At 37.6% G+C, this 27,098-nt stretch overlaps 1 protein-coding gene across 2 annotated transcripts in view; it reads left to right on the forward strand.

Annotated features, from left to right (window-relative positions):
• Nucleotides 1-27,098, forward strand: part of SLC30A9 (solute carrier family 30 member 9) — a 74,283-nt gene that overhangs the window by 23,481 nt on the left and 23,704 nt on the right. For both annotated transcript variants that reach the window (XM_082632974.1, XM_082632975.1), the window contains exons 5-11: nucleotides 1,148-1,240; nucleotides 1,609-1,691; nucleotides 8,671-8,729; nucleotides 12,044-12,111; nucleotides 14,422-14,524; nucleotides 23,240-23,295; nucleotides 26,444-26,579. In XM_082632974.1, coding sequence (XP_082489100.1) covers nucleotides 1,148-1,240; nucleotides 1,609-1,691; nucleotides 8,671-8,729; nucleotides 12,044-12,111; nucleotides 14,422-14,524; nucleotides 23,240-23,295; nucleotides 26,444-26,579 — 598 coding nt within the window. The remainder of the gene's footprint in view (nucleotides 1-1,147; nucleotides 1,241-1,608; nucleotides 1,692-8,670; nucleotides 8,730-12,043; nucleotides 12,112-14,421; nucleotides 14,525-23,239; nucleotides 23,296-26,443; nucleotides 26,580-27,098) is intronic.

Consider the following 27,098-nt stretch of genomic DNA (forward strand, 5'->3'; position numbering starts at 1 on the left):
TATTGCTATCTCCACATTATAGACCAGGGAACATAATAGAGAGTGATGACGTAGCTTATTTAGTGAGTCAGTGACAGAGAGGGAACCAGAATATATATCTTTTGTTACTTGGTCCAGACTTTTTTTATTGATGTGTGATGGTTGATTGTTGAACTTACTTTATTTTATTTTTACTTTTTATTTATTTATTTTTTTGACTGCGCCACACAGCTTGCAGGATCTTATCCCTGACTGGGGATTGAACCCAGGCCCTGGCAGTGAGAGCCTGGAATCCTAACCATTAGGCCACCAAGAAACGCCCCAGATTTTTATTTATAGGTCTTTTCGTTGCTATTACAAACTTTCCTTAGGAAGACCAATGATCAAATTTAGTATGACTATTTATTTATTTTTTATTTTTTTTTCTTTTTGCGGTATGCGGGCCTCTCACTGTTGTGGCCTCTCCCGTTGCGGAGCACAGGCTCCGGATGCGCAGGCCCAGCGGCCATGGCTCACGGGCCCAGCCGCTCCGCGGCATATGGGATCCTCCCAGACCGGGGCACGAACCCGTATCCCCTGCATCGGCAGGCGGACTCTCAACCACTGCGCCACCAGGGAGGCCCAGTATGACTATTTAGCAGTGACTTGATGAATGTATAAACCTTTCAGAATTTAAGAGAAAGGAAAATAATTAAATAGCATGAAATTGACACATATTCTTTATAACTTGGTATCTATGAATGATATTACCACTTAGTATTAATCTGGATATAAACAAATGACTGTAAATTTTAAATTTAAATTCTTAAATAGAGGGATAATACTCTAATGCATGTTCTTTCCACTTTTCACTTTCTTTCTTCATACATAAGACATTGCAATGGTGTGTCCCTAGCAGATAAAATGCAAGCACTAATAAAGGAATTGACTCTCTACATATTATGTTATGGTATCTATATTGAGCATCAAGAATAATTCTTAGTGTTTCAACTGTCTCTAAGTCACTTCTGTGTACAAAATGTCATCTTTAAACTGCTTTTTACAGGCTGTACAGATTTAGCTATTAAATTGAGGATCAGTGTAGTGGCTTTTATCTGCCCGTAATCCTTTTAAGTACATGAACCACATAAACCTTGTCTGAATAAATTCAACATGTTTCTTTCTTCAGTGATCTAGAACAACTTCGAAAAATCAGACGACGAAGTCCTCATGAAGATACCGAGTCCTTTACTGTTTACTTGAGATCAGATGTGGAGGCAAAGTAAGAATATAGTTCTTTTAGAATAAAAATACAAGCTGAATTTGGGATTAATAAAAATGTATTTTAGACAGACTCAGAATTTTTAAAATGACATGTTTTAAAAGCAGAATATTTTTACATTTCTAAATTTATCTTAGAGTTACTAGTATGTACTAGTTAGCAAAAAAGTCATAATTTATGAGAAAATTTGCTGTTGAATTTACTCTTATTGTTTAGATTTAATTTAGAAAAATTTAAGTGCTTTATATTTTTCCTAAAGGACCTTATGCTTTGTTGCTAAATTCTCATATAGTTTTAGTTATCTAGATTTAAATATGATTATAATAAAGTCATTAAAATTGTCATTATTGGTGGTTGTGTGTACACAGATCTTTGGAAGTTTGGGGAAGCCCTGAAGCTCTTGCCAGAGAGAAAAAACTTCGTAAGGAAGCAGAAATAGAATATAGAGAAAGTAAGTATATTAAATTTACAGCTAGGTTAACTGAAAAGCAACTTGTAAGTAAGACCTGTGCCTATGATAACTATGCCCTCCCTAGTGGTTGCCCACCTCTTGGCTTTGGTTTTGTTGCTTCTAGCAAATACCAGTTTTCATTTTGGGATTCAATTATTTTATAAAAACAGTATTATTTGTTTTCTCCTCTATAGCTTTTTTCTTTTTTTTCTTTTTTTGCGGTACGTGGGCCTCTCACTGTTGTGGCCTCTCCCATTGCGGAGCACAGGCTCTGGAAGCACAGGCTCAGCGGCCATGGCTCACGGGCCCAGCCGCTCCGCGGCATGTGGGATCTTCCCGGACCAGGGCACAAACCCGTCCGTGTCCCCTGCATCGGCAGGCAGACTCTCAACCACTGCCACCAGGGAAGCCCTAGTTTCTTTTTTTTTAATTTGTTTTTCAGTGAGGTTACATTGGTTTATAACATATATTTCATGTGTACATTATATTTCTACTTCTGTTTACCCTACAGTGTGATCACCACCAAAAGTTTAGTTTCCGTCTGTTACTGTACAGTTGATCCATTTTACCCGTTTCACCCTCAAGTAACCACTACTGTTTTCTTTACCTACATTTTTGGTTTGCTTTGGGTTGTTCATTTATTTCATTTGTTTGTTTGTTTGTTTTTTATATTCCACATGAGTGAAATCATATGGTATTTATATCTCTCCATCTGACTTGTCTCACTTAGCAGATGGCAAGAGTTCACCTTTTTTATGACTGAGTAGTATTCCATTGAGTAAAAATACCACATCTTTATCCATTCATCTGTTGTTGGGCGCTTAGGTTGTTTCCATATCTTGGCTATTGAAAATAAATGCTACAATGAATATAGAGGTGCGTATATCTTTTCTAATTAGTGTTTTCATATTCTTTGGATTAAATACCTAAAAATGGGATAGCTGGATCATATGGTAATTTTATTCTTAATTTTCTGAGGAATCTCCATACTGTTCTCCTTAGTAGGCTGCACTAATTTGCATTCCCATCAACAGTGCATATAGTTTTCCTTTTCTCCACATCCTCACCAACACTTGTTTTTTCTTGCCTTTTTGATACTAGCCATTCGAACAGGCGTGAGGTGATGTCTCATTGTGTTTTGATTTGCATTTCCCTAATAATTAGTGATGTTGAACATCTTTTCATATTCTATTGGCCATCTGTATGAAAAAATGTCTTTGGAAAAATGCCTATTCAGCTCCCCTGCATTTTTTAATTGTTTTTTTTTGTTGTTGTTGTTGTTTAATTGGGTTGTCTATATTTTTTGGATATTAACCCCTTATCAGATATTTTATTTCTTTTCCCATTCATTAGGTTGGTTGTCTTTTCATTTTGTTGATGGTTTTTTTTGCTGTGCAGGAGCTTTTTAGTTTGTTGTAGTCCTGTTTGTTTATTTTTGCTTTTGTTTCCCTTACCTGAGGATATATAGCTAGAAAGATAGAGTGAAGACCGATGTCAGAGTGTACTGCTTATGTTTTCTTCTAGGAGTTTTATGGTTTCAAGCCTTACATTGAGGTCTTTAATCCGTTCTGTGTTGATTTTTGTTTAAGGTGTGAGATAATGGCCTAGTTTCATCTTTTTGCATGTAACTGTCCCATTGTCCCAATTTTCCCAACTAATGAGTTGAAGAGACTGTCCTTCTTCCACTGTATGATATTTGCTCCTTTGTCATAAATTAATTGTCCATATATGTGTGGGTCTCTTTCTGGGCTCTAAATTCTGTTCCACTGATGTATGTCTCTGTTTTTTTGCCAATACCATGCTGTTTTGATCACTATGGCTTTGTAGTTTAGTTTGAAATCAGGGCATATGATACCTCCAGCTTTATTCTTTTCTCTCAGTATTGCTTTGGCTATTTGGGGTCTTTTGTGGTTTCATAAAACTTTTAGAATTTTTTGGTTCTATTTCTGTGAAAAACGTCCTTGGGGTTTTGATAGGGATGTGTTGAGTCTGTAGCTGAAATGTTTTTTTTTTTAAATTGGCTTATAGCTGTTTTACAATATTGTGTTAGTTTCTCCTGTACAGCAAAGTGAAGTAGAGTTCCCTGTGCTATACAGCAGGTTCTCATTAGTTATTTTATGCATATTAGTGTATATATGTCAGTCCCAATCTCCCAATTCATATCATCCCTCCTTTCCCCGCTTGGTGTCCATACATTTGTTCTCTATGTGTGTCTCTATTTCTGCCTTGCAAACAGGTTCATCTGTACCATTTTTCTAGATTCAACATATATGCATTCATATACAATATTTGTTTTTCTCTTTCTGACTTCCTTCACTCTGTATGACAGTCTCTAGGTCCATTCACATCTCTACAAATGACCTAGTTTTGTTCCTTTTTATGGCTGAGTAATATTCCATTGTACATATGTACCATATCTTCTTTATCTATTCGTCTGTCAATGGGCATTTAGGTTGTTTCCATGACCTGGCTATTGTAAATAGTGCCGCAATGAACATTGGGGTGCATGTGTCTTTTTTTTTTTTAATAAATTTATTTATTTTATTTATTTGTTTTTGGCTCCTTTGGGTCTTGGTTGTGGTGCATGGGCTTCTCATTGCAGTGGCTTCTCTTGTTGCTGAGCACAGGCTCTAGGCATGCAGGCTCAGTAGTTGTGGCTCGCGGGCTCTAGAGCACAGGCTCAGTAGTTGTGGCACATGGGTTCAGTTGCTCCATGGCATGTGGGATCTTCCTGGACCAGGGTTTGAACCCATGTCCCCTGCATTGGCAGGCGGATTCTTAACCAGTGCGCCACCAGGGAAGCCTGCATGTGTCTTTTTGAGTTATGGTTTTCTCGTAACTGGCCAGGAGTTGGATTGCTGGGTCATATGGTAATTCTGTTTTTAGTTTTTTTTTTTTTTCTTTGCAGTACGCGAGCCTCTCACTGTTGTGGCCTCTCCCGTTGCGGAGCACAGGCTCCAGACACGCAGGCTTAGCGGCCATGGCTCACGGGCCCAGCCGCTTCGCAGCATGTGGGATCTTCCTGGACCGGGGCACGAACCCGTGTCCCCTGCATCAGCATGCGGACTCTCAACCATTGCGCCACCAGGGAAGCCCTATTTTTATTTTTTAAGGAACCTCCATACTGTTCTCCATAGTGGTTGTATCAATTTACATTCCCACCAACAGTGCAAGAGGGTTCCCTTTTCTCCACACCCTCTCCTGTAGCTGAAATGTTTACCTTTTTTTTTTTTTTTTTTGGCTGAACTGCACGGCTTGTGGGATCTTAGTTCCATGACCAGGGATTGAACCCGTGCCCTCTGTAGTGGAAGTGCAGAGTCCTAACCACTGGAGCACCACAGAATTCCATGAAATGTTTACTTTTGATGAAAGAAATATGTGTGAGGGTCAGGGAGCCCCAGAACTGTGGTATCACTATTCAGTTACTGGCTTCCATTGGGTTTCTTTATAGGCAGTACAGGTGCTAATACAGGATATGATGAAATCTTCGAGTAGGGCATAATCCATTGGGGAATTAGATACTTGTACTACAGTTACAGTTCTGTTACTCTATGGAACTGAACGGTAATGTGACAGGATTAAAGCAGAGATAGACGTGCTAGTGTCTGCAAAAATTAGACTTTTTTTTTTTTTTTTTTTTTGGTCAGGCTCTATTTAGGAGGATTCTGACTTCTTTAACTATATTTCTAAGTTCTGCATAGGACCAAGGCTTAAAGGTGACAATATTTCCTTCTCCTCATGAGTTGATGAAATTTCTAGGTGGAAATTATGAGACAGTTGTCAGTAGCACAGGAAGAAAAGGGGTTGGGAGAGTTTTTTGAATGTGTGGGTGTTCAGCGTCAAGAGGGACAGCAGTGGGTAGGAAGGAGATCAGGAGATCAGGAAGAACATGAAGAAGACATGAAAGGAAGAAAAGAACAAAGTAGGCAAAGTCGTGGTGCTCAACTTCACTTTGGCCAGTGGAAACATCTCAGATTGGCTCCGAAGTACTTTTGTCATAATCCAGGTACTGTTGTAGCATCCTTGCTTTTAGGTACAATAAGATGTTTCAGGTTTATTTAGTTATATTCCTGCCCCAGATTGAGAATCAGCCATTTCTAATAGGAGACCCTTTCCTTTTAATAGGAAATAAAATTGAGAGACCTGTGGGCATTAGGGATACTCATTCTTAACAGGTTGAGGTATTTTTAAGGTCTTTTCAGTGGACAGAGCTAGGAAATACTTTTTGTTTCTTAAGAAAAAATACGTAGGTTTTTCTGATAAACGTTGTTTCTTTTCTTTTTGTATCTCTTACACTGAAAATCTTATTTCTTAATTCATTAACATAATTAATTACATTTTTGGTTTGTTCCTATATGTGTATACACACAGAGAGAATACAGTGTAGTTTCAAACTAACAGGATCGATATTGCTGTCAAGGTGTTTTAAGATTTCTGTTTTTCTTTTTGTCATTATTATATATCCCACTAGGGATATATAGTCAAATGTCTATGCTTTAAAGTCACTTTTAATTTCTCTTTGTATGCATAAGCCATCTAACAGATGTAAAATTAGCTTCATTTGTTTCATTTTGCTTTAGATGTTGAGAAATTATTTTTATTTTATAATTTTGTAAAATGTTTACACGATTCCAAAGTGACCTTTACCAGACAAAACACTTCAGAGAAGTTTAGCTCCCATGTCTGTCTTCTCTACCCTACTCCCTCTCTCTAACATAGGTAACTGTTTAAAAAATTAGTTTGGGGTCTTTCCTGGTGGTGCAGTGGTTAAGAATCCACCTGCCAATACAGGGGACACGGGTTCGAGCCCTGGTCCGGGAAGATCCCACATGCTACAGAGCAACTAAGCCCATGCACCACAGCTACTGAGCCTGCGCTCTAGAGCCTGCGAGTCACAGCTACTGAAGCCCGCGCGTCTATAGTGCGTGCTCCACAACAAGAGAAACCACCACAGTGAGAAGCCTGTGCACCACAATGAAGAGTAGCCCCCGCTCGCTGCAACTAGAAAGCCCATGCACATCAACAAAGACCCAACACAGCCGAAAATAAATAAAATAAAATAATTTAAAAAAATTTAGTTTGGGGGTTATTTTTTCCATTTAAAAAAATGCAAGGGCTTCCCTGGTGGCGCAGTGGTTGAGAATCTGCCTGCCAATGCAGGGGATACGGGTTCGAGCCCTGGTCTGGGAAGATCCCACATGCCACGGAGCAACTGGGCTCGTGAGCCACAACTACTGAGCCTGCGCGTCTGGAGCCTGTGCTCTGCAACAAGAGAGGCCGCGATAGTGAGAGGCCCGCGCGCTGCGATGAAGAGTGGCCCCCGCTTGCCACGACTAGAGAAAGCCCTCGCAGAGGAACGAAGACCCAACACAGCCAAAAATAAATAATTAAAAATAAATTTTAAAAAATGCAATAAAATAGCATACATACTGGTAATTTAGACTCCCCTTTTCATAAATAAGGCATACTATGCATACTTTCTGTGCTTGCTTTTTTTTTTTTTTTTACTTGATAATATGTCCTGGAGAATATTCCATAGCAGGAAATAGAGATATTTCTTCATTTCTTTTATAATACTCCAGTTTGGGGGGTACACCATTGTTCAGTTATTTCCTCCGAGGTCATTTCCAGTATTTTGCTAGTAAAATAATGGTAACCATGAATAGCCTTGTACATATATTAAAGGAAATATTTAAAGTACAGAATTTGAGAAAGCACGGTAATAGAAAAATATTTTTTCCTGTATTTTTAAACTTTGAGCTAACAATGAAGAATTAGTTCTTGTATTTTTTAGTTAATACTGAGAAGAGAATCTTAGCAGACTGCCTTTATCTCATTACAAAAATACAACATACAATTTATCATTTTAACTGTTTTTATGTGTACAGTTCAGAAGTGCTAAGTATATTCACATTGTTATGAAACATTTCCAGAAAATGTTCTTCTGGAACCTTTTTCATCTTGCAAAACTGCAACTATACATGTTAAACAATTCCCTTCTCCCTCTCCCTTGAGCCCCTAGTAACTACTATTCTTTTTTCTACTTCTATGAATTTGACTACTGTAGATACCTCACATAAACGGAATCATACAGTATTTGTCTTTTTGACTAAGTTATTTCACTTAGCATAATGTCCTCAAGGTTCATGCATGTGACAGGATTTCCTTTCTCCTGAAGTCTAAATAATATTCCATTGTATGCATATACCACATTTTGTTTATCCATTTATTTGTCCATGGATGTTTTGGTTGCTTTCACTTCTTGCCCATTGTGAATGGTGCTACTGTGTGCTGCTGTGAATTTGGGTGTGACAATACCTCTTTGAGACTGTGCTTTCATTTTTTTTGCATATATACCCAGAAGTGGGATTGCTAGATCATATGGTAGTTTTTAATTGTTTTGAGGAACCTCCATGTTTTCCATGGCAGTTGCAATATTTTATAATCCTACCAACATACTCAAGATTTCCAATTTCTCTACATCCTTGCCTATACTTGTTACTATTATTATTGTTTTTTTGGCTGTGCTCTGTGGCGTGCGGGATCTTAGTTCCCTGACCAGTGATCAAACCTGTGCTCCCTGCATTGGGAGTGTGGAGTCTTAACCACTGGACCACCAGGGAAGTCCCTATACTTGTTATTTTATGTTGTTTTTGTTTTTGTTTTGATAGTAGCCATTCTGATGGGTGTGAAGTGATACCTCATTGTGGTTTTGATTTGCATTTCTCTGATGATTAGTGATACGAGCATCTTTTCATATGCCTGTTGGCCATCTGTATATCATCTTTGGAGAAAAGTATTCAAATCCTTTGCCTATTTCTTAATCAAGTTGCAAATTCAGATTTCTTCTAATAACATATTTTTGTTGGTAGCTAGTAGAAGATGATTTAATGTAGTCTTAGAATAATTGTGTTAAGCTAAAATGTGACTGATAAGAATATGTATGACCTAAATGTATTGTGTAATTCTTTTCTTATAGGGTTATTTAGAAACCAAAAAATATTGAGAGAATATAGAGAGTTTCTGGGAAATACCAAGGTAAGGATATCTTTCGGTTAATGTTATGTGTGTATGTGTTGCACAGAAAATCCTAGTATCAGTCCATGGTGAAAATCTAACATGTCTGTGATCCTATACTAAGATTTTCTTAAGTAGATTGTAATTTACTGAATTACAGTCTCTTTGCTTCTGTCTGTTTTTCTTAAAATTAAAAAAATTGGGACATAAGTTCTTTTTAAATTCATAACTGTGTTATACACATAAGCATATAGATATAGATGATTTATTTTGTTAGATTTTTAGCAAGATTTAGCTCTTGTATACACCTTTAGTTTCCTTTATTCTTTTTCCTTCTACTCTTAACCTTGTTTAACATTCAAAGTGCTAATCCTCTGCTTGTACCCAAGAAGCTCAGCCCTTAGAGGAGAAAATTGCACAGCCATTTTGATGATTTTTTTTCTTTATTATATGAGTGTACAAAATCAATGGACACTCAATATTTGTCAGTCTTACTAAACTTCCGTAGTATGTTCACTCTCCCATTCTGTGAGATACTTATTGCATACCTTTTCCTCTCTTCCCAAACTTCCTGCAGACTCACTTTCCCTCTTCAGCTGATGACCTTGTTTTATATTTCATTGAAAAAATAGATCTAATCTAATAGAAGTACCTTATCTTTCCATTAGCAGACTTACTACCTTATTGACAAGTGTGCCAGAATAACTGTTTTCCTTCCTATCAGAAGGAAATTAATATTGGGACCAGTATAGAAAGTTTACCTTTACTGTCCCACTTCTTTATTTTATTTTTTTTTAAACTAGATTGCCTGTTTATTATTAAAGGATGTATAGTTCAGGAACAGCCAGATAGAAGAGGTGCAGGAGGCAAGGCATGTGGGAAGGGGCTCAGAACTTCCATGCTCTCTGGGCAGCCACTCTCCCTGAACCTCCATACATTCACCAAATCCCCTCCTTTCAGGGTTTTATGGAGGCTTCATTACATAAGCATGACTGATTAAACCACTGGCCATTGGAGGCTGAACTCAATCTCCAGCCTCCTTCTCAGCACTGGAGGTTGGAAAGTTATAACCCTCTAATCACATGGTTGGTTCCTCTGATGACCAGCCCCAAATCTTAACTTTTTTTTTTTTTCAACTAATTTTTGTTGGAGTATAGTTGCTTTACAGTGTTGTGTTAGTTTCTGCTGTACAGCAAAGTGAATCAGCTATACGTAGACATATATCCCCTCTTTCTTGGATTTCCTTCCCATTTAGGTCACCACAGTGCACTGAGTAGAGTTCTCTGTGCTATATAGTAGGTTCTCACTAGTTATCTATTGATATTTTATACATAGTAGTGTATATATGTCAATCACAATCTTTCAATTCATCCCACCCCCCCCTTCCCTGCTTGGCGTCCATACGTTTGTTCTCTACATCTGTGTCTCTATTTTTGCTTTACAAATAAGTTCATCTGTATCATTTTCCTAGATTCCACATATAAGCGATACTATACAATATTTGTTTTTCTCTTTCTGACTTACTTCACCCTGTATGACAGTTTCTGGGCCCACCCACGTCTCTGCAAATGGCACGATTTCATTCCTTTTTATGGCTGAGTAATATTCCATTCTATATATATTCCACATCTTTTTTTATACATTCCTCTGTTGATAGATGTTTAGGTTGCTTCCATGTCCTGGCTATTGTAAATAGCGCTGCAATGAACACTGGGGTGCATGTATCTTTTTGAATTATGGTTCTCTCTGGGTTTATGCCCAGGAGTGGGATTGCTGGGTATATGGTAGTTCTTATTTTTAATTTTAAAATTTTTAAAAAATATTTATTTTTAATTTAATTAATTTATTTATTTATGGCTGCGTTGGGTCCTTGTTGCTTTAGTTTTGGGGGCTACTCTTCGTTTTGGTGCATGGGCTTCTCATTGCAGTGGCTTCTCTTGTTGTGGAGTGTGGGTAGTATGCGGGCTTCAGTAGTTGCGGCACATGGGGTCAGTAGTTGTGGTTCGTGGGCTCAGTAGTTGTGGCTCGTGGGCTCTAGAGCGCAGGCTCAGTAGTTGTGGCGCATGGGCTTAGTTGTTCCGTGGCACGTGGGATCTTCCTGGATCAGGACTCGAACCCTTGTCCCCTGAATTGGCAGGCAGATTCTTAACCACTGTGCAAACAAGGAAGTCACCAGCCTTGTTTTTGTCCATTCTTCATACGAAACTTACTTCTGTTTGAGAATCATTGAGTGTGTTGTATACTCTGCCTCAACCATTTTTCTTCCAGATTTTTCATGGTTGCCTCCTTCTCATCACTGAACTTCTTTCCCTCACTGTTCTAACTAAAATAACCCTCTCCATCATATCCCCCCAACACTATTCTCTCAGTCTCTGTTTTAGTTTCTTTATTATATTTATCACTATCAGATATGACGGACTTATTCTCTATCTTCCCATACTAGGCAGTGAGATCTATGAAGGCAGGGACTCTGTTTTGTTTACTGTTGTGTCCCAGCATCTAGAACTGTGCCAGGCATATAGTACTCGTACAATAAATATTTCTTGAATAAATTACATAAGGCAGAATATATGACGTGCTTCAATAGAAAAGTAAAGTACAATAGTAAATGTGTAGCAGAGTGAGTATTCTCTGTGGGGGACCAAGGAAGGCTTTACGTAGAAAGGTGACACTTGGCCGGATATACAAGAAGATTAGTAAAGCTTGCCCAGGTTGCGGTGGAAGATGATAGCATTCCAAGGAGAGAAAAGAGCAGGAGGAGAAACACAGAAAGTATAAATTCAAGGAATAGCAGAAGAACATTTGACTGAAGAAAAATATTTTCCCTGAATATGTTCTTGTTTGATTTCCTTTTGTTTTGGTGTGTTTTGAAATTAAACACATTGTTATCACTTGATGTCTTTGGTCTTTAGAGAACAGTCATGAGTTAAATTAGAGCAACAAACTTGTTGGCTTTGGCTGTTCCTTTTATTATAAGTTAAGAAGTTGCTCAAGAAATGGGAAAATTTTAGAGTGTTTCAGTGCAATACATTTTTATCACTTTACTTCTGGTTTTTATGTAACCAACTCAGAATTTTTCCTGAAGTAAGCAGGAAATGAATTACAAGGAAATAAACAATTAAGGTTCTGCAGAAGGACCCACATGTACTTTCAGTTTCCATCTTCTCACATCTTAAACAGGAAATTCTAGAGAAAAAGAATTAAATAAGTAAATCTAGTTGTTTAGAGGCATTGATAAAGGAGGTATTTTCTGGTGTGTCAAGAGTCACTTATTAGCGTCACAATGCTTCTCTGGGAAATGTTAGAGATTTTTTGTTTTTGTTTTTGTCTTATAGCCACGCTCTAGAACGACATCAGTTTTTTTTAAGGGGCCAGGAAAGGTGGTGATGGTTGCCATTTGCATGTAAGTACTGAAATATAAGCTTTTTAAAATAGAAATATTTTTAATGTATATATCCTTGAATGTATAAATTTATTACTTGGTATCTAGATAAAGATAAAGGTGCTATCTGAAAATTTTTCTCTCATTATCACTGGCATTTATAGAAGTTTGTTTTAAAAAGTTGAATTGGCCAAGGTTATTTTTAGAGTAACTAAAGCAACCTGGGTTATAACTACTGAAGAGTACCTGCACTTTTATTTTTCTCCCACTTAACCTTGGTAGAACATAATTAATACTTTTGCCTCTTTCTTTTTTCCTCTTTCTTTTTTTTTTTTTAACTTTTTATTTTATATTGGAGTATAGGCAGTTAACAATGTTGTGATAGTTTCAGGTGCACAGCAAAGCGACTCAGTCATACATATGCATGTATCCATTCTCCCCCCAAACTCCCCTCCCATCCAGGCTGCCAGATAACACTGAGCAGAGTTCCCTGTGCTATACAGTAGGTTATTCATTTTAAATACAGCAGTGTGTACTCCTCTTTCTTCTTGATTCCTATTATTTTGCCTACCTTTTATCTATTTTACTGAATAATCTAATTTAGGATGTTTGAGCATTAATTCCATAATTCATTAGTTTGTTCTTTTATTTCTAAAATACATATGTTACATGTGTCAGGAATTTTGATATGGTCTGGAAATGTAAAGGTAAAATACATAATTCTTATCTTCAAGGATTGGGGGGACACTAGACTAGAAGAAGTCATTTGTAATAATACAGAAAAGAGAGTGTTAGTAGGGATGGAGAGTCACGGTTAGTTTCAAAGAGTATTTAGGTGGTCTGGTTAACGATGGTGCCCAGGTTTCTGGTTTGGACAATTGGATAGATATTGCACCATCACTGAGAGAAGGAACGCTGGAAGGAGGGGGCAGGGTGGGAGAAAAGGAAATAATGAGTTCCTTTTTGAGTTTGAGTTATTTATAGGGCACCCAAGGGGAGTTGGTCAGCAGAATTAACTCTTTTCATTAATAAAACAGGATTAACAATGAAAGCTTTTTACATTAGAGGAATGTATGTAATGTATATTAACTGCTTAGCATAGTACCTGTTACATAATATGTACTTAATAATTATTATTGTTAGTATATATGGCTCTGAAGCTCAGGAGGGAGATCTGGATTAGAGATATAGAATCAAGAGTTATTAGTATATAGATGATAATTAAAGCCATAGGAGTAGTTAAGATCACCTGGAGAATGTGTATGTAGTGTATGAGGAAGGAAAAGCCCTTCAGAAAAAACCTTGAAGAACACTAACATTTAAGAAACGGGTAGAAGAAAAAGATCCTGCAGAAGAGACTGAGGAAGAGTAAAGAGAAAGATAGGAAGAAAACCAGGAGTATTGTGGAAATCAGGGAAGGCGGTGTTTTCAGAAAATAGTGGCAAATGCTTCTGTGAGATTAAGGAAAATATTAAAATGTTTGCAGGAATTTAATAGCAATAAATAGTTGATATATAGATAAAAACAATCTTATGAGGTGTTAGCGGCAGAAGCCACTGTTTAGTGGATTGAAGACTGAGTGCAAAGTGAGGAAAACTGAGACAGCAAGAGTGGATATAATTCTTTCAAGAAATTATTTGAAATTGAGGACGGGAGAAAAGGGTAGCTGGAAGGGGATGTACAGTTTCCTCATTTATAAAATGAGGATGTAGTAACTACTACAATGTTAGCATTTGTATATTAGAGTTATAATAAAACATGGTAAGTGACTATAGTATAGTGCCTGATGTAAATTATACTAGTTATTACTGTTGGAATCTGAGCACAGCTGGCTTCCTCAGAGCTAACCATGTTTATTTTAGCATGTATGGCCTTCTCGTATGACACAGACTATTTGGTCTAGTTTTGTCTTCACCTCTGGCATCTGCCTAATTAAATAAACCGACCTTCACCAACGTCTTCCCTTTGACACTGGCCTACTGAACAATACCAAGTGCACATAAGACACATAATTTCCTTTCTGATTCCATTTTGTTCATATGTAGAACACCCTCTTTTCTCATCTTCTCAAAACGTACTTAAGTAATTTGCTGGCACGTATCATGCCTCTTTATTTAAATATTTAATGAAACCATAATCTGTATTCTTCAAATTTGTACTCCTGTTTCCTAAAACATAGTAAATCTTAAAGGCTAGGGATTCTTTCTAATTTACTTTGAACAGAATCGTGTGTGTGTGTGTGTGTGTGTGTGTGTGTGTGTAAATTAAGTAAGCTTTTAATGGGAATTTTTATTTAAACCTATGCTAAGTTATTTTCTCTTTCTCTCCTAGCAATGGATTAAACTGTTTCTTCAAATTTCTTGCCTGGATTTATACGGGTTCAGCAAGTATGTTCTCAGAAGCTATACACTCTTTATCTGATACTTGTAATCAGGTGAGGGGTAAAAGCTTCTTTCTTATTAAAGTAATATTTTTTTTGAGACCTTAGTCTAAAAGTTGACATATTTAAAAATGGAATGATTCCTATAGTTGGGTTGTAGAAGAAAATGAAAGTTGTTTTACTTTTGAATGATGACGTACATAGAAATATGACATAGTATTTGAAAGCAGGTTGTTACGCTTTAAAAACGTTTAATAATCAAATATGAAGTGTAAGATTATCAGTCACAGAGGCTATTGTAGAAGAGATTCTTATCTTAGGTAGAAATTTGGTCTATGAATATGAGTTCTTATAACTGTAAGAGCCAGTGGATTTAAGTGTTTTGAATAAAGATATGAAATAGTCACATGTGATTGATGAATTATAATGATTTTCACCTTAGACTAGTATTTTGATTTTGAATACTACAAATCTAAGCCTTTTTTAAGAACACAACATTTCTACTTGTATATTATTTCACATTTTAAAGAATGTGGCCTGTTAGGAGAAAACCTTTTTAGTATTTATTTATTTATTTATACTCCTGTTATGTAAGAACAGATTTGGGAGAACTTACAATAAAAGACACAGGTATGATAAGAATATTTAAGACAAAGTTAAGACAAATACCGTATGCTAACACATATATACGGAATTTAAAAAAAAAAGAAAATGTCATGAAGAACCTAGGGGTAAAACGGGAATAAAGACACAGACCTACTTGAGAATGGACTTGAGGATATGGGGAGGGGGAAGGGTAAGCTGTGACAAAGCGAAGGAGAGGCGTGGACATATATACACTACCAAGCGTGGAGTGGATAGATAGTGGGAAGCAGCCGCAGAGCACAGGGAGGTCAGCTCGGTGCTTTGTGACCGCCTGGAGGGGTGGTATGGGGAGGGTGGGAGGGAGGGAGATGCATGAGGGAAGGGATGTGGGAGCAGATGTGTATGTATGACTGATTCACTTTGTTGTAGAGCAGAAACTAATAAAAATAAAATAAAATAAATTAGAGAACAAAAAAAAAAGACAAAGTTAAAAATAATAATAAAATGGTAAGAAGCAGGGAGAGCAATCTTAATAAAATTAAACCTGAGAACTCATGTAACTCACTGTCAAATGGATTAAAACGTTTTGTAAAAGTAAGGAAAGAATACAGGCATTTGCTATTAGTACTAACAGTCATTCTCTTGAATTAAATTTTTATACTCAGTAAATATTTAATAACTACTATTGTATAATATTTTGCCCGTTGAGTGGGGGGAGAGGAGGGTGGGAGAAATATGACACACAGTACCTATTTTGTTGAAAGCTTATGTGAACATAAGAAAATTAAAATGTGAAAATATTTGTACATTTGGCCAAGGAGATGTGTACATATTATTAATTTTAGTATTAGTTGTTATTTAAAACATTGAAGACAATTTTTTTAAATTTATTTATTTTATTTTTGGCTGTGTTGGGTCTTTATTGCTGCTCATGGGCTTTCTCTAGTTGTGGAGAGCGGGGGCTACTCTTTGCTGCGGTTCATGGGCCTCTCATTTGCAGTGGCTTCTCTTTTGGCACTAGGTGCGCAGGCTTCAGTAGTTGTGGCAGACGGGCTTAGTTGCTCCGCAGCATGTGGGATCTTCCTGGACCAGGGCTTGTACCCGTGTCCCCTGCATTGGCAGGCGGATTCTTAACCACTGTGCCACCAGGGAAGCCCTGAATACAATTTTTAAGTGTCTGTACTCTGAAATACTATTTAGGGATTTAAAAGCATGTGGTAGGATAGATAGTGGGAAGCAGCCACATAGCACAGGGAGATCAGCTCGGTGCTTTGTGACCGCCTGGAGGGGTGGGATAGGGAGGGTGGGAGGGAGGGAGACGCAAGAGGGAAGGGATGTGGGAACAGATGTATATGTATGACTGATTCACTTTGTTATAAAGCAGAAACTAATAAAAGAAAAGCATATGGTAGATAGCTATGTACTGATGTGGAATAATAACCATGATATGAATAAAAAAATCAAGTTGCAAAACATTATGTACAAAACTTATGTTTCTAGCCATGATGGACTAATGAGGATTGGACTTAGTCTTTTGCTATAAACAGCTAAAAAACTAGACAAAATATATTAAACAATATTTTCAAACATTGGACAATAGCAGTGCAAGACCATGATCCCTGAGGAAGGGGAACAGGTGAATTGAACTCTGTGATTTCTCTGGTGTTTTGCTTGGAGGCGCATTTGTGATAGTGGAACAGGGTGGGAGACCCATCATTGAGTTGAGAAGGTAGAAATTAGGGTTAATGAGTCTGAAGTGGCTAGAAATTACAAGGCTACAGAAGTCTACATAGGGTTTTCCTTGAGTTGAATCTTTGCTGAGTGTTAGATTACACATGTGTAGGGTAAAACTCCATGAAACCAGGTAGAGAACCAGCAGGGAGTGTTAAGCTGAGTAATTCCTAGAGTTCACAATGGGCTTGGATTAATTAAGTTCTGACGTTCTGAGACAGAGAGTCCTGATTGATTACCCAGGCCAATAGAAGGCTCAGACCTTAGTGGTAGGGCTAAATTATCTTAGTTGTAAAGACTGTTCTAGAACAGGGATCCCCAACCCCCAGACCGCAGACCAGTACCGATCCTCGGCCTGTTAGGAACTGATCCACACAGCAGGAGGTGAGCAGCGAGTGAGCAAAGCTGCACCTGCTACTCCCCATCGCTCGCATCACCTCCTGAACCATCTCCACCCCACCCCACACCCTCCGCCACCGGTCTGTAGAAAAATTGTCTTCCACGAAACCAGTCCCTGGTGCCAAAAAGGTTGGCAACTGCTGTTCTAGAACCTTTCTAACAAAGCTCTAAGGGATCACACTGATTTACAAGTAACTTAATTACCTGTGAGAACAAAGCCCCACATGCTATTATAAGGAAGACAAAATCCAGACACACAGTATAACATTCATAATGTCAGCATCTAATAAAAAAAATTATTAGACAACCATGAAGCAGAAAGTCTGACTCACAACCAGGAGAAAAATTAGTCAATAGAAAGACTCAATTGACATATGATAGAATTAGCAGAAAAGGATAAATGGCTATTATAACTACGTTCATGTATTGAAAAGAAAATATGAACATCATGAAAAGAGAAATGGAAGATACAAAGAAGAACCAAATGGAACTTTTAGAGCTGAAAAATATATCTGATGTGAAAAATGCACTGTATAGAATTAACAGCAGATTAGACGTCGTGGAAAAAATGATCAGTGAACTCAAATATATGGCAGTAGAAAACATTCATACTAAAACTAGAGTGAAAAGAGACTGAAAAAGATGAAGGGAGCCTTAGACCTGTGGGACATTATCAAGAGAATTCTATCAAACATTTAACGAAAAAATAATACCAGTAGTACACAGACTTTCAAATATAGAGTAGAAGGAAACACTTTTTAGCTCCTCTAGTAAGGCTAGCATAACCCTGATACCAAAACCTTAAAGTTATTCCAAGAAAAAAAAAAAACCAGTATCTCTCATGAACATAGATACAAAAATCATTAAGATATAATCACATTGAATCTAGCAGTACACAAAAATGGTAATACATCATAATCAAGTGAGTATTACTCCAAGAAGCATGGTTAGTTTAACATTCAAAATCAATAGAAGGTTAATATACAAAAGTCAGTTGTAGGGGCTTCCCTGGTGGTGCAGTGGTTAAGAATCCGCCTGCCAATGCAGGAGACACGAGTTCGAGCCCGGGTCCGGGAAGATCCCACATGCTGCGGAGCAACTAAGCCTGTGTGCCACAACTGCTGAGCTTGTGCTCTAGAGCCTGCGAGCCACAGCTACTGAGCCCCGCACGCCTAGAGCCTGTGCTCCACAACAAGAGAAGCCACCACGATGAGAAGCCGACGCACCGCAATGAAGAGTAGCCCCCACTTGCCGCAACTAGAGAAAGCCACGCACAGCAACAAAGACCCAACACAGCCAAAAATAAGTAAATAAATAAATTTATTTTAAAAACATCAATTGCATTTCTACTATCAGGAAACAAATGGAGAGTGAAATTTTTAATAAATTCCATTTATGATATTAAATACTTAGGAGTAAATTTAACAAAAAATGTGTAAGACTTTAACACTGAAATCTTAAAATGTAACTAGGGGAAATTAAAGATGACCTAAGGAAGTGGAGAGAGATACCATGATCATGGATTTGATAACTGCGTTAATATGTCAAATTTCCCTAAATTAATCTATAGATTTCATATAATCCAGCATATTCTTTTGTAGAAATTGACAAACCGATTAAATTCTAAAATTTATAGGGAGGGACTTCCCTGGCGGTCCAGTGGTTAAGACTCCACTCTTCTATTGCAGAGGGTGTGGGTTTGATCCCTGGTTGGGGAACTGAAATCCTGCATGCCGCATGGCGTGGCCAAAAATAATAATAATAATAATAAAAAATAAAATTTATATGGAAATGTAAAGAACCTGGAATATTCAAGGCAATCTAAAAAAATGAAAGAAAGTTGGAGGACTTTAAGACTTATTTCAGAGCACAGTAATTAAGACAGTGCGGTATTGGCACAAGAACTGACAGACCAGTGGAACAGAATAGAGGGTCCAGCAACAGACCTTCAGTTACATAGTCAGTTGATTTTTGACAAAGGCACCAAAGCAATTCAGTGAAGAAAAGAAACTTTTCAACAAACGGTATGGGAAAGATTGGATATCCACATGGATAAAAACATGAAGGACCTTGATTCCCACTCATGCCTTGTACAAATTTAAGGTGGGTCACAGACCCAAATGTACAAGCTAAAACTATGAAAATACTAGAAGGAAACCTAGGAGAATATCTTCTAAGCCTTTGGGTAGGCAGAGATTTCTTAAACAGAACACAGAAACAAAACCCATAAAATAAAAAAATTTACAAATTAAACTTCATCAAAATTAAATACTCTTATTAAAGGACACTTTTTTGTGGCTGCATTGGGGCTTTATTGCTGCACATGGGCTTTCTCTAGTTGCAGCGAGCAGGGACTACTCTTCGTTGCAGTGCACAGGCTTCTCATTACAGTGGCTTCTCGTTGCGGAGCACAGGCTCTAGTGCGCAGGCTTCGGTAGTTGTAGCATGCGGGCTCAGTTGTTGTGGCACACAGGCCCTAGAGCGCATGGGCTTCAGTAGTTGCAATGCATGGGCCCAGTAGTTGTGGCACATGGGCTCAGTAGTTGTGGCTCGCGGGCTCTAGAGCGCAGGCCCAGTAGTTGTGGCGCACGGGCTTAGTTGCTCCGTGGCATGTGGGATCTTCCCAGACCAGGGATTGAACCTGTGTCTCCTGCATTGGCAGGTGGACTCTTATTTATTTACTTATTTAGTTAGTTTATTTATGGCTGTGTTGGGTCTTTGTTGCTGCATGCGGGCTTTCTTTAGTTGTGGCAAGCGGGGGCTACTCTTTGTCCTGGTGCCGGGGCTTCTCATTGCCGTGGCTTCTCGTTGCGGAGCACGGGCTCTAAGCACGTGGGCTTCAGTAGTTGTGGTACGCGGGCGCAGTAGTTGTGGCTTGCAGGCTCTAGAGCGCAGGCTGTAGTTGTGGCGCACGGGCTTATTTGCTCCATGGCATGTGGGATCTTCTCAGACCAGGGCTTGGACCCGTGTCCCCTGCATTGGCAGACGGATTCTTCACCACTGCGCCACCAGGGAAGTCCCTGAAGAATACTTTTAAGGCAATAAATAAGCAAGCTGCTCATAGGGAGAAAATATTCACAAAGCATATAATCTGACAAAGGACTGGTATCCAGGATAAATAAAGAACTTGTATAACTCAGTATTAAAAAGACAGTCCAGTCTTTTTAAGAAGCTGAAGACTTGGAAAGGTACTTCACAATGATACCTGAATGTGGTTGATGGACACACAAAAAGGTGCTCAACACTATTAATCATCAGGAAATGTATATTGTAACCCCAACAAGACATCTCCACACATCCACTATTATGGCTAAAATTTAAGAGCCTGACAATCAAATATTGGTGAAGATGTAAAGCACCCAGACTTTTTAGACATTGCTGGTGGAGTATAAAAGTTACAGCCACTCTTAAATTTGTCAGTTTCTTGTAAACATAAGCCTACTGTTTGACTTAGCAATTCCACTCCTAAGTATTTACCAAGAGTATTGGGAACAAATGTCCACAAAGACTTGTATAAGAATGTTTCTAGCACCATAAATGTGCTATAATGGGCAAAAAACTGGAATCAACCCAAATGTCCATCAACAGTGGGATAAACAAGTTGTTGTATAGTCATACAATAGAATATTATCTAGAAATAAAAAGAAATACTTATCCGTCAGTAGCATATATGCATCTCTAACAGTATGTTGAATAAAAGAAGGTAAATACAAAAGAGTAGTTACTGTGTGATGCCATTTATATTAAGTTCTAGAATAGAACTTTGGCTTTAATCTTTGGGGGAGAACAGGATTAGCGATAGTCTATGATATCTTATTTTTATAAGAAGAACTAATAAATAATGGCCCATATTCAACTTAAGAAACATTTGATATCTCACACTTCATTGCACAGCCAACCTGAATATTAAGTATTTTAAAAATAATTGAACACTCATTGACTATTATGTAAATATTATAAACACAGATACATATATATAGTGTGAATTGATAATGAATTGATTATGAATATTTCATTGTTTTAATATACAGATTTTAAAAATTTAAAATATTATGTTCATAATATTTCATTATGTTTTAATATACAGATTTTAAAATTATATGTTCTTAATTTACTGTCATTCTCTTAGTTTAATTCACTGAAAAGCCATCATCTATGTTTTAGGTAGTTTTGACTCTCTTTTCCTTTGGAATCCAGTAGAAAAAAACTTGTAATATTCTGTGTATTTAGGATTGGATTTCCGATACCAAAACTTAAAAGTCAGTATAAGCCTTTTTTTTTTTTTTTTTTGGCCGTGCCGCAAGGCATGTATTGTAGTTCTCCGACCAGGGATCAAACCCACGCCCCCTGCATTGGAAGTGTGGAGTCTTAACCACTGGACCGCCAGGGAAGTCCCTGAATGGACTAGCCATTTGCAATGTGGTATAATCCCCATGTATTTTACAAGAGGGAATGTTTCTGTAAATGCCCAGTAACCTACAGAGAAACTTCATCCATGAAGAATTTGGTAATCTTGAAGACTTAACCTATTTGATTATTTGATACAATACTGAAAAAATGCAAAAAACCCAGCTTAGTCGAAAAAAAATCACATAGGGTATTCACTCAAGCTTTGTATTTTTTATTAAATAAATAATTCTAGTGTAATCTTTTTTTCAGATTTCTAAATTTACATCAAATTAAGAGAAAGGATACTAAGTGCAAGCATAATATTGAGCGGTACCAGTGGATAACTCTTTTTAACAAAAGATACAATCAAAAAACAAACAGAGGGCTTCCCTGCTGGCGCAGTGGTTGAGAGTCCACCTGCCGATGCAGGGGACATGGGTTCGTGCCCCAGTTCCGGAAGATCCCACATGCCGCAGAGCGGCTGGGCCCGTGAGCCATGGCCGCCGAGCCTGCGCGTCTGGAGCCTGTGCTCCGCAACAGGAGAGGCCACAACAGTGAGAGGCCCGCGTACAGCAAAAAAAAAAAAACCCCAAACAAACAGAAATAAAAGGAAGAAAAGATGAAGGCAAGGGAGGAAGGAAGGAGAGAAAGGTGGTAACCAGGATTAAAGACTTGCATTTTTGTTATATTTACTTTAGACTTTTTTTCCTTAGAGAAATAAAATTTTAGTTATGACTAGTCTTCCATCTTTATTTCTTCCTTCCACACCCCAGATAGTTACTGCTCTATATACATTGATGTGTATACTTCATGTGCATGGTTTTGCAGTTTTACTAGAAATGTAAATGTATCATGTCCATATACAGTTTGTACTCACTCTTACTGTCTTTGGGACTTCCCTGGCGGTCCAGTAGTTGAGACTTTGCCTTCCAATGCAGGTGGTGCGGGTTCGGTCTTTGGTTGGGAAACTAAGATCCCACATGCCTTGCAGCCAAAAAACCAAAACATAAAACAGAAGCTATATTGTAACAAATTCAATAAAGACTTTAAAAAAATGGTGCATGTCAAAAAAAAAAAACAAAAGAAAAAACTTTTACTGTCTTTTATTTGTGCAGCTATACAAGTTATTCTTCCTGTAAAAAATCAGATATTACAGACTACCCTAAACCTACTTCTCTCCTCAGAGGTATAAACAGAGTTAAATGTGAGTTCTTTCAGACCTTTTCCTGTGCTTTACATTATATTGTCATTTACAAAAACTACAAAACATAATTTCTTTTGTATTGTACGTACCGTTCCTAAACTTGCTTTTTTCCCGTCCACTGAATGGTATGTCTAGGAGCTTTCACCATGTCAGTACAGAGAGCTCTATCCCTTTTTACACTGTTGTAGAAGTAATTTATGGTTTGGTTATACCATGATTTATTTTGCCACTCCCCACTGAAGGAGTTTTAGGCTGCTTTCACATTTTACATAATTATCCAGTGTTGTTTTGAACCCCTTTTGATTCACCTTTATTTCTCTATGGTAAGTACTGGAAACAAGAATTGCTGGGCTATTGGACATACACATGTTAAGTACTTCTTTGTCATTGTCAGGTTGTGCCCCCTAGACTGGCTTATTATATTCCCTTGCTAATGATTATTTACCTTCTTTTCTCCATAGGCCTTACTAGCATTGGGCATCAGTAAGTCTGTTCAAACACCAGATCCTACTCATCCGTAAGGACGTTGTCTTTATTTTGTTTTCATTTGTTTTGGCAGCAAGTAGTTGAATTATAGAAATCTCTTGCAGTTTATAGACCTGCAGTTTTGTGTTAAAGATTTGGTCATTTCTTCTGCTGTTGTATCTAAAATGCAGGACTCAACCTCTGTGTCAAAGTAAATTCAAGATATAATTTGAAAATGAGGTTCAAATTATTTTTATGCTTTGTAACATAGCAAAGAGATCCTGTCCTCTTTGTATTTGATAGTTAATAACAAAGCACGTGTTTTCATCTTAGAGTTCTGTTTTATTTGGTCAAAGGAGATATATATATTTCACATTTGGACTAATAGGCCACTCAATCTAAAATTTTAGTGATAATTTCTATTAAATTCATGCTTAATGTATTTTAATCCCCCTGTTGTGATTTGGAAATAGGAGTCTATTAATATTTCAAAATTACTTATTTGTAAAATGAGTATGCTCTTTAGGATATATTATTTTGAATTATATTAGTTATTTGATACAAAGACTTTTTTTCTGTTGCTTCTACTAACATAACCAGGTGAAATTTTTTTTTTTTTTTTTTTTTGCGGTACGCGGGCCTCTCTGCTGTGGCCTCTCCCGCCGCGGAGCGCAGGCTCAGCGGCCATGGCTCACTGGCCCAGCTGCTCCGCGGCATGCGGGATCCTCCCGGACCGGGGCACGAGCCCGCGTCCCCTGCATCGGCAGGCGGACTCCCAACCACTGCGCCACCAGGGAAGCCCCAGGTGAAATTTTTGAATTCCACGTGTATTATTTTTTTTAACAAGCTTCAGTAGTAGAATTTGAGCAGCCAAATTTGCCTTAAGGCAAAAAAAAAAAATACACTTTTATTTCCATAAAGGAATCTGCCTCTGTGCTTTATATAAATGCCTTTCTTTACTTGTTTTCTTATAAATAATAGCATATTATTGAATATCCTTTAACTATCAGTAAGCTCGTACAGAGAACAGCTAGCTTTCTAGTCTGCTAATTACACATGATTATATAGTATTCTACTATGTCAAGAAAAAAAAATTTTTCCTGACCAGTTTTATATACCAAAAATTTAAAAACAGGGTAAAATTTAAAAGTTTTAGGTTGTAAAGATTTCTTCTTAAGTTATTTTCAACAATCTACTTTAGTACTGCCCAATAGAATTTTCTACAATAATAGAAATATTTATTTATATCTGTTCATTGTGATAGTCACTAGCTGCATGTGGCTATTGAGCACTTGAAATGTGGCTAGTGTGACTGAAGAACTGTATTAAAATTTTATCTAGTTTTAATTAATTTAAATTTAAATAGTCTTATGTAGCTAGCGACTTACATTGGACAGTGAAGATCTACATAGTTAAAAATTTTAGGGACTTCCCTGGTGGCACAGTGGTTAAGACTCTGCGGGCTCCCAATGCAAGGGGCCCGGGTTTGATCCCTGGCCCAGTACTAGATCCCACATGCATGCCACAGCTAGGAGCTTGCATGCCGCAACTAAGACCCAATGCAACCCCCCCCAAAAAAAATTTTAATAAGAATCTCCAAATTCCTTGAAAACACATAAAATGAAAGTAATGCCATTTAATTTAGATCTTAATTTACCTTAACTAAAATAAATAAATATATCTCCTTTCTTACTTTGGGGGGGAAACTTTAGAAGAATATAAATTGTTCTAAATCAAGCTGATAGAACACCATCACATCAATAAATTGATAATTTCCTATGGCAAGATTACATATTTGCAAAAAGAATTCAAAAAGCAATTTTAATTCAGAACTCTTGTTTAAATTTGCATCTGCTAGAAGGGTGCCATAGAGTTTGGGTTTGGGAGTAAATTTCCCAGAAAATATTTTTATTAATGAATGATTCTTTTCCTCCTGTAGTATCCCATATTTTTAAATTTCTTATTACTCAGTATTTTATTGGTACATACAGTAATACAGAATAATGCACACATTGACCAAAAGACTTTCAAAAAAACCTGAGATTTAACAAAAAAATTACCATAAAAACACCCAGAAAACTGAAGCTCTTAGTGTTTTTTTTTTGTTTGTTTTGTTTTTTTTTTTTTTTTGCGGTATGCGGGCCTCTCACTGTTGTGGCCTCCCCCGTTGCGGAGCACAGGCTCCGGATGCGCAGGCCCAGCGGCCATGGCTCACGGGCCCAGCCGCTCCGCGGCATATGGGATCCTCCCAGACCGGGGCACGAACCCGTATCCCCTGCATCGGCAGGCGGACTCTCAACCACTGCGCCACCAGGGAGGCCCTCTTAGTGTTTTAATGATAGTAATTAGTGGCACTTCCCTGGCGGTCCAGTGGTTAAGACTCCGCACTTGCACTGCAGGGGACATGGGTTGGATCCCTGGTCTGGGAACTAAGATCCCACGTGCTGTCCTGTGCAGCCAAAAGAAAAAAGATAGTAGTTAGTTACTGTGTTACACTATACAGAAACAGCAAAATGCATTAAATTATAAGTAATATAAATTGTAGGAAATATATAAATTATAGAAGACAAATATTCAATTAGAAGCTGCATTACAAGGAAATATATATGTTACCATCTTTATTAAACATATGGATGCATTTAAAAAATAAATTTTGCCTGCATTTTTGTTACATAAAAGTAAAGTTGCTCTAGTAAATCAAAGCAAATTATATGAAAGAGGTCTTCCCTGGTGGCGCAGTGGTTGAGAGTCCGCCTGCCGATGCAGGGGACATGGGTTTGTGCCCCGGTCCCGGAAGATCCCACATGCCGCGCAGCGGCTGGGCCCATGAGCCATGGCCACTGAGCCTGCGTGTCCGGAGCCTGTGCTCCGCAACGCGAGAGGCCACAACAGTGAGAGGCCCGCGTACCACAAAAAAAAAAAAAAAAAAAAAAAAAATTACATGAAAGAGGGATTAGAAAATACCTGAATTAAATCATATTCACTCTCTTTTTATATAGTTTTCAAAGATCTTGCAGTATTTTCCACTTTATATATTGATTTTCTGATTAGATTTGAGTTGGGCACTTACATTTTACTTAAATGTAAAATCATAACATAATGATGTTATAAGAAGTTTTTTTTTTTCATTGACCTATTAAACATATTTTGAGAGGAAATCATTTGTATTTCTTGTAAACTATATTATCTTTTTTTTTCAGGTATGGATTTTCAAATATGCGCTATATTGCTTCACTAATTAGTGGTGTTGGTATTTTCATGATGGGTGCAGGATTATCTTGGTACCATGGAGTCATGGGATTGCTTAATCCTCAACCAATAGAATCTCTTCTATGGGTAATCTTCTCCCCTCCTCCCCCCTCAGTTTTGACATAATATGAAATAGTGATTAAGTACAGTAGAATGCTTTTGTCATATTGATGTTAAAGAATGGGACTAAATATACCTTCTTGACTGTAATATAGGGTTATGTATCTGTAGTTGTGTTTTTTAGAATGTGTCTGGACATGACCTCTAAATCCATATGATTCAGTGATGTTGAGCAAGAGTATCTCTGTAGGTACAGTTGTTAAACATTTCGTCCTTGGTTAAAATTTTGGGCAATTCTGTTAATTTCTGCTGTTACTTTTGAAAAGCAAGAAGACCTCTGTTCACTTTTAGTCCCAAGAATCAATGTCCTATCAGTAGTTAAAATAACCATTCCTTTGTAACAGTCATATGTTAGAATTTTATTTAAAGTTAAACTTTCTCCTTTCCCTCATTCTGGTAGGAAGCCTACATTGAGAGAATTGGAGTATGGTTCCCTTCTGTAGTTTTTCACTTAAGGGCTTCTCTTTTCTCCTACTCCATAGGTTG

This window comes from Mesoplodon mirus, assembly GCF_964341445.2.
Source record: "Mesoplodon mirus genome assembly, chromosome: 2".
Taxonomy (NCBI): Eukaryota; Metazoa; Chordata; class Mammalia; order Artiodactyla; family Ziphiidae; genus Mesoplodon; species Mesoplodon mirus.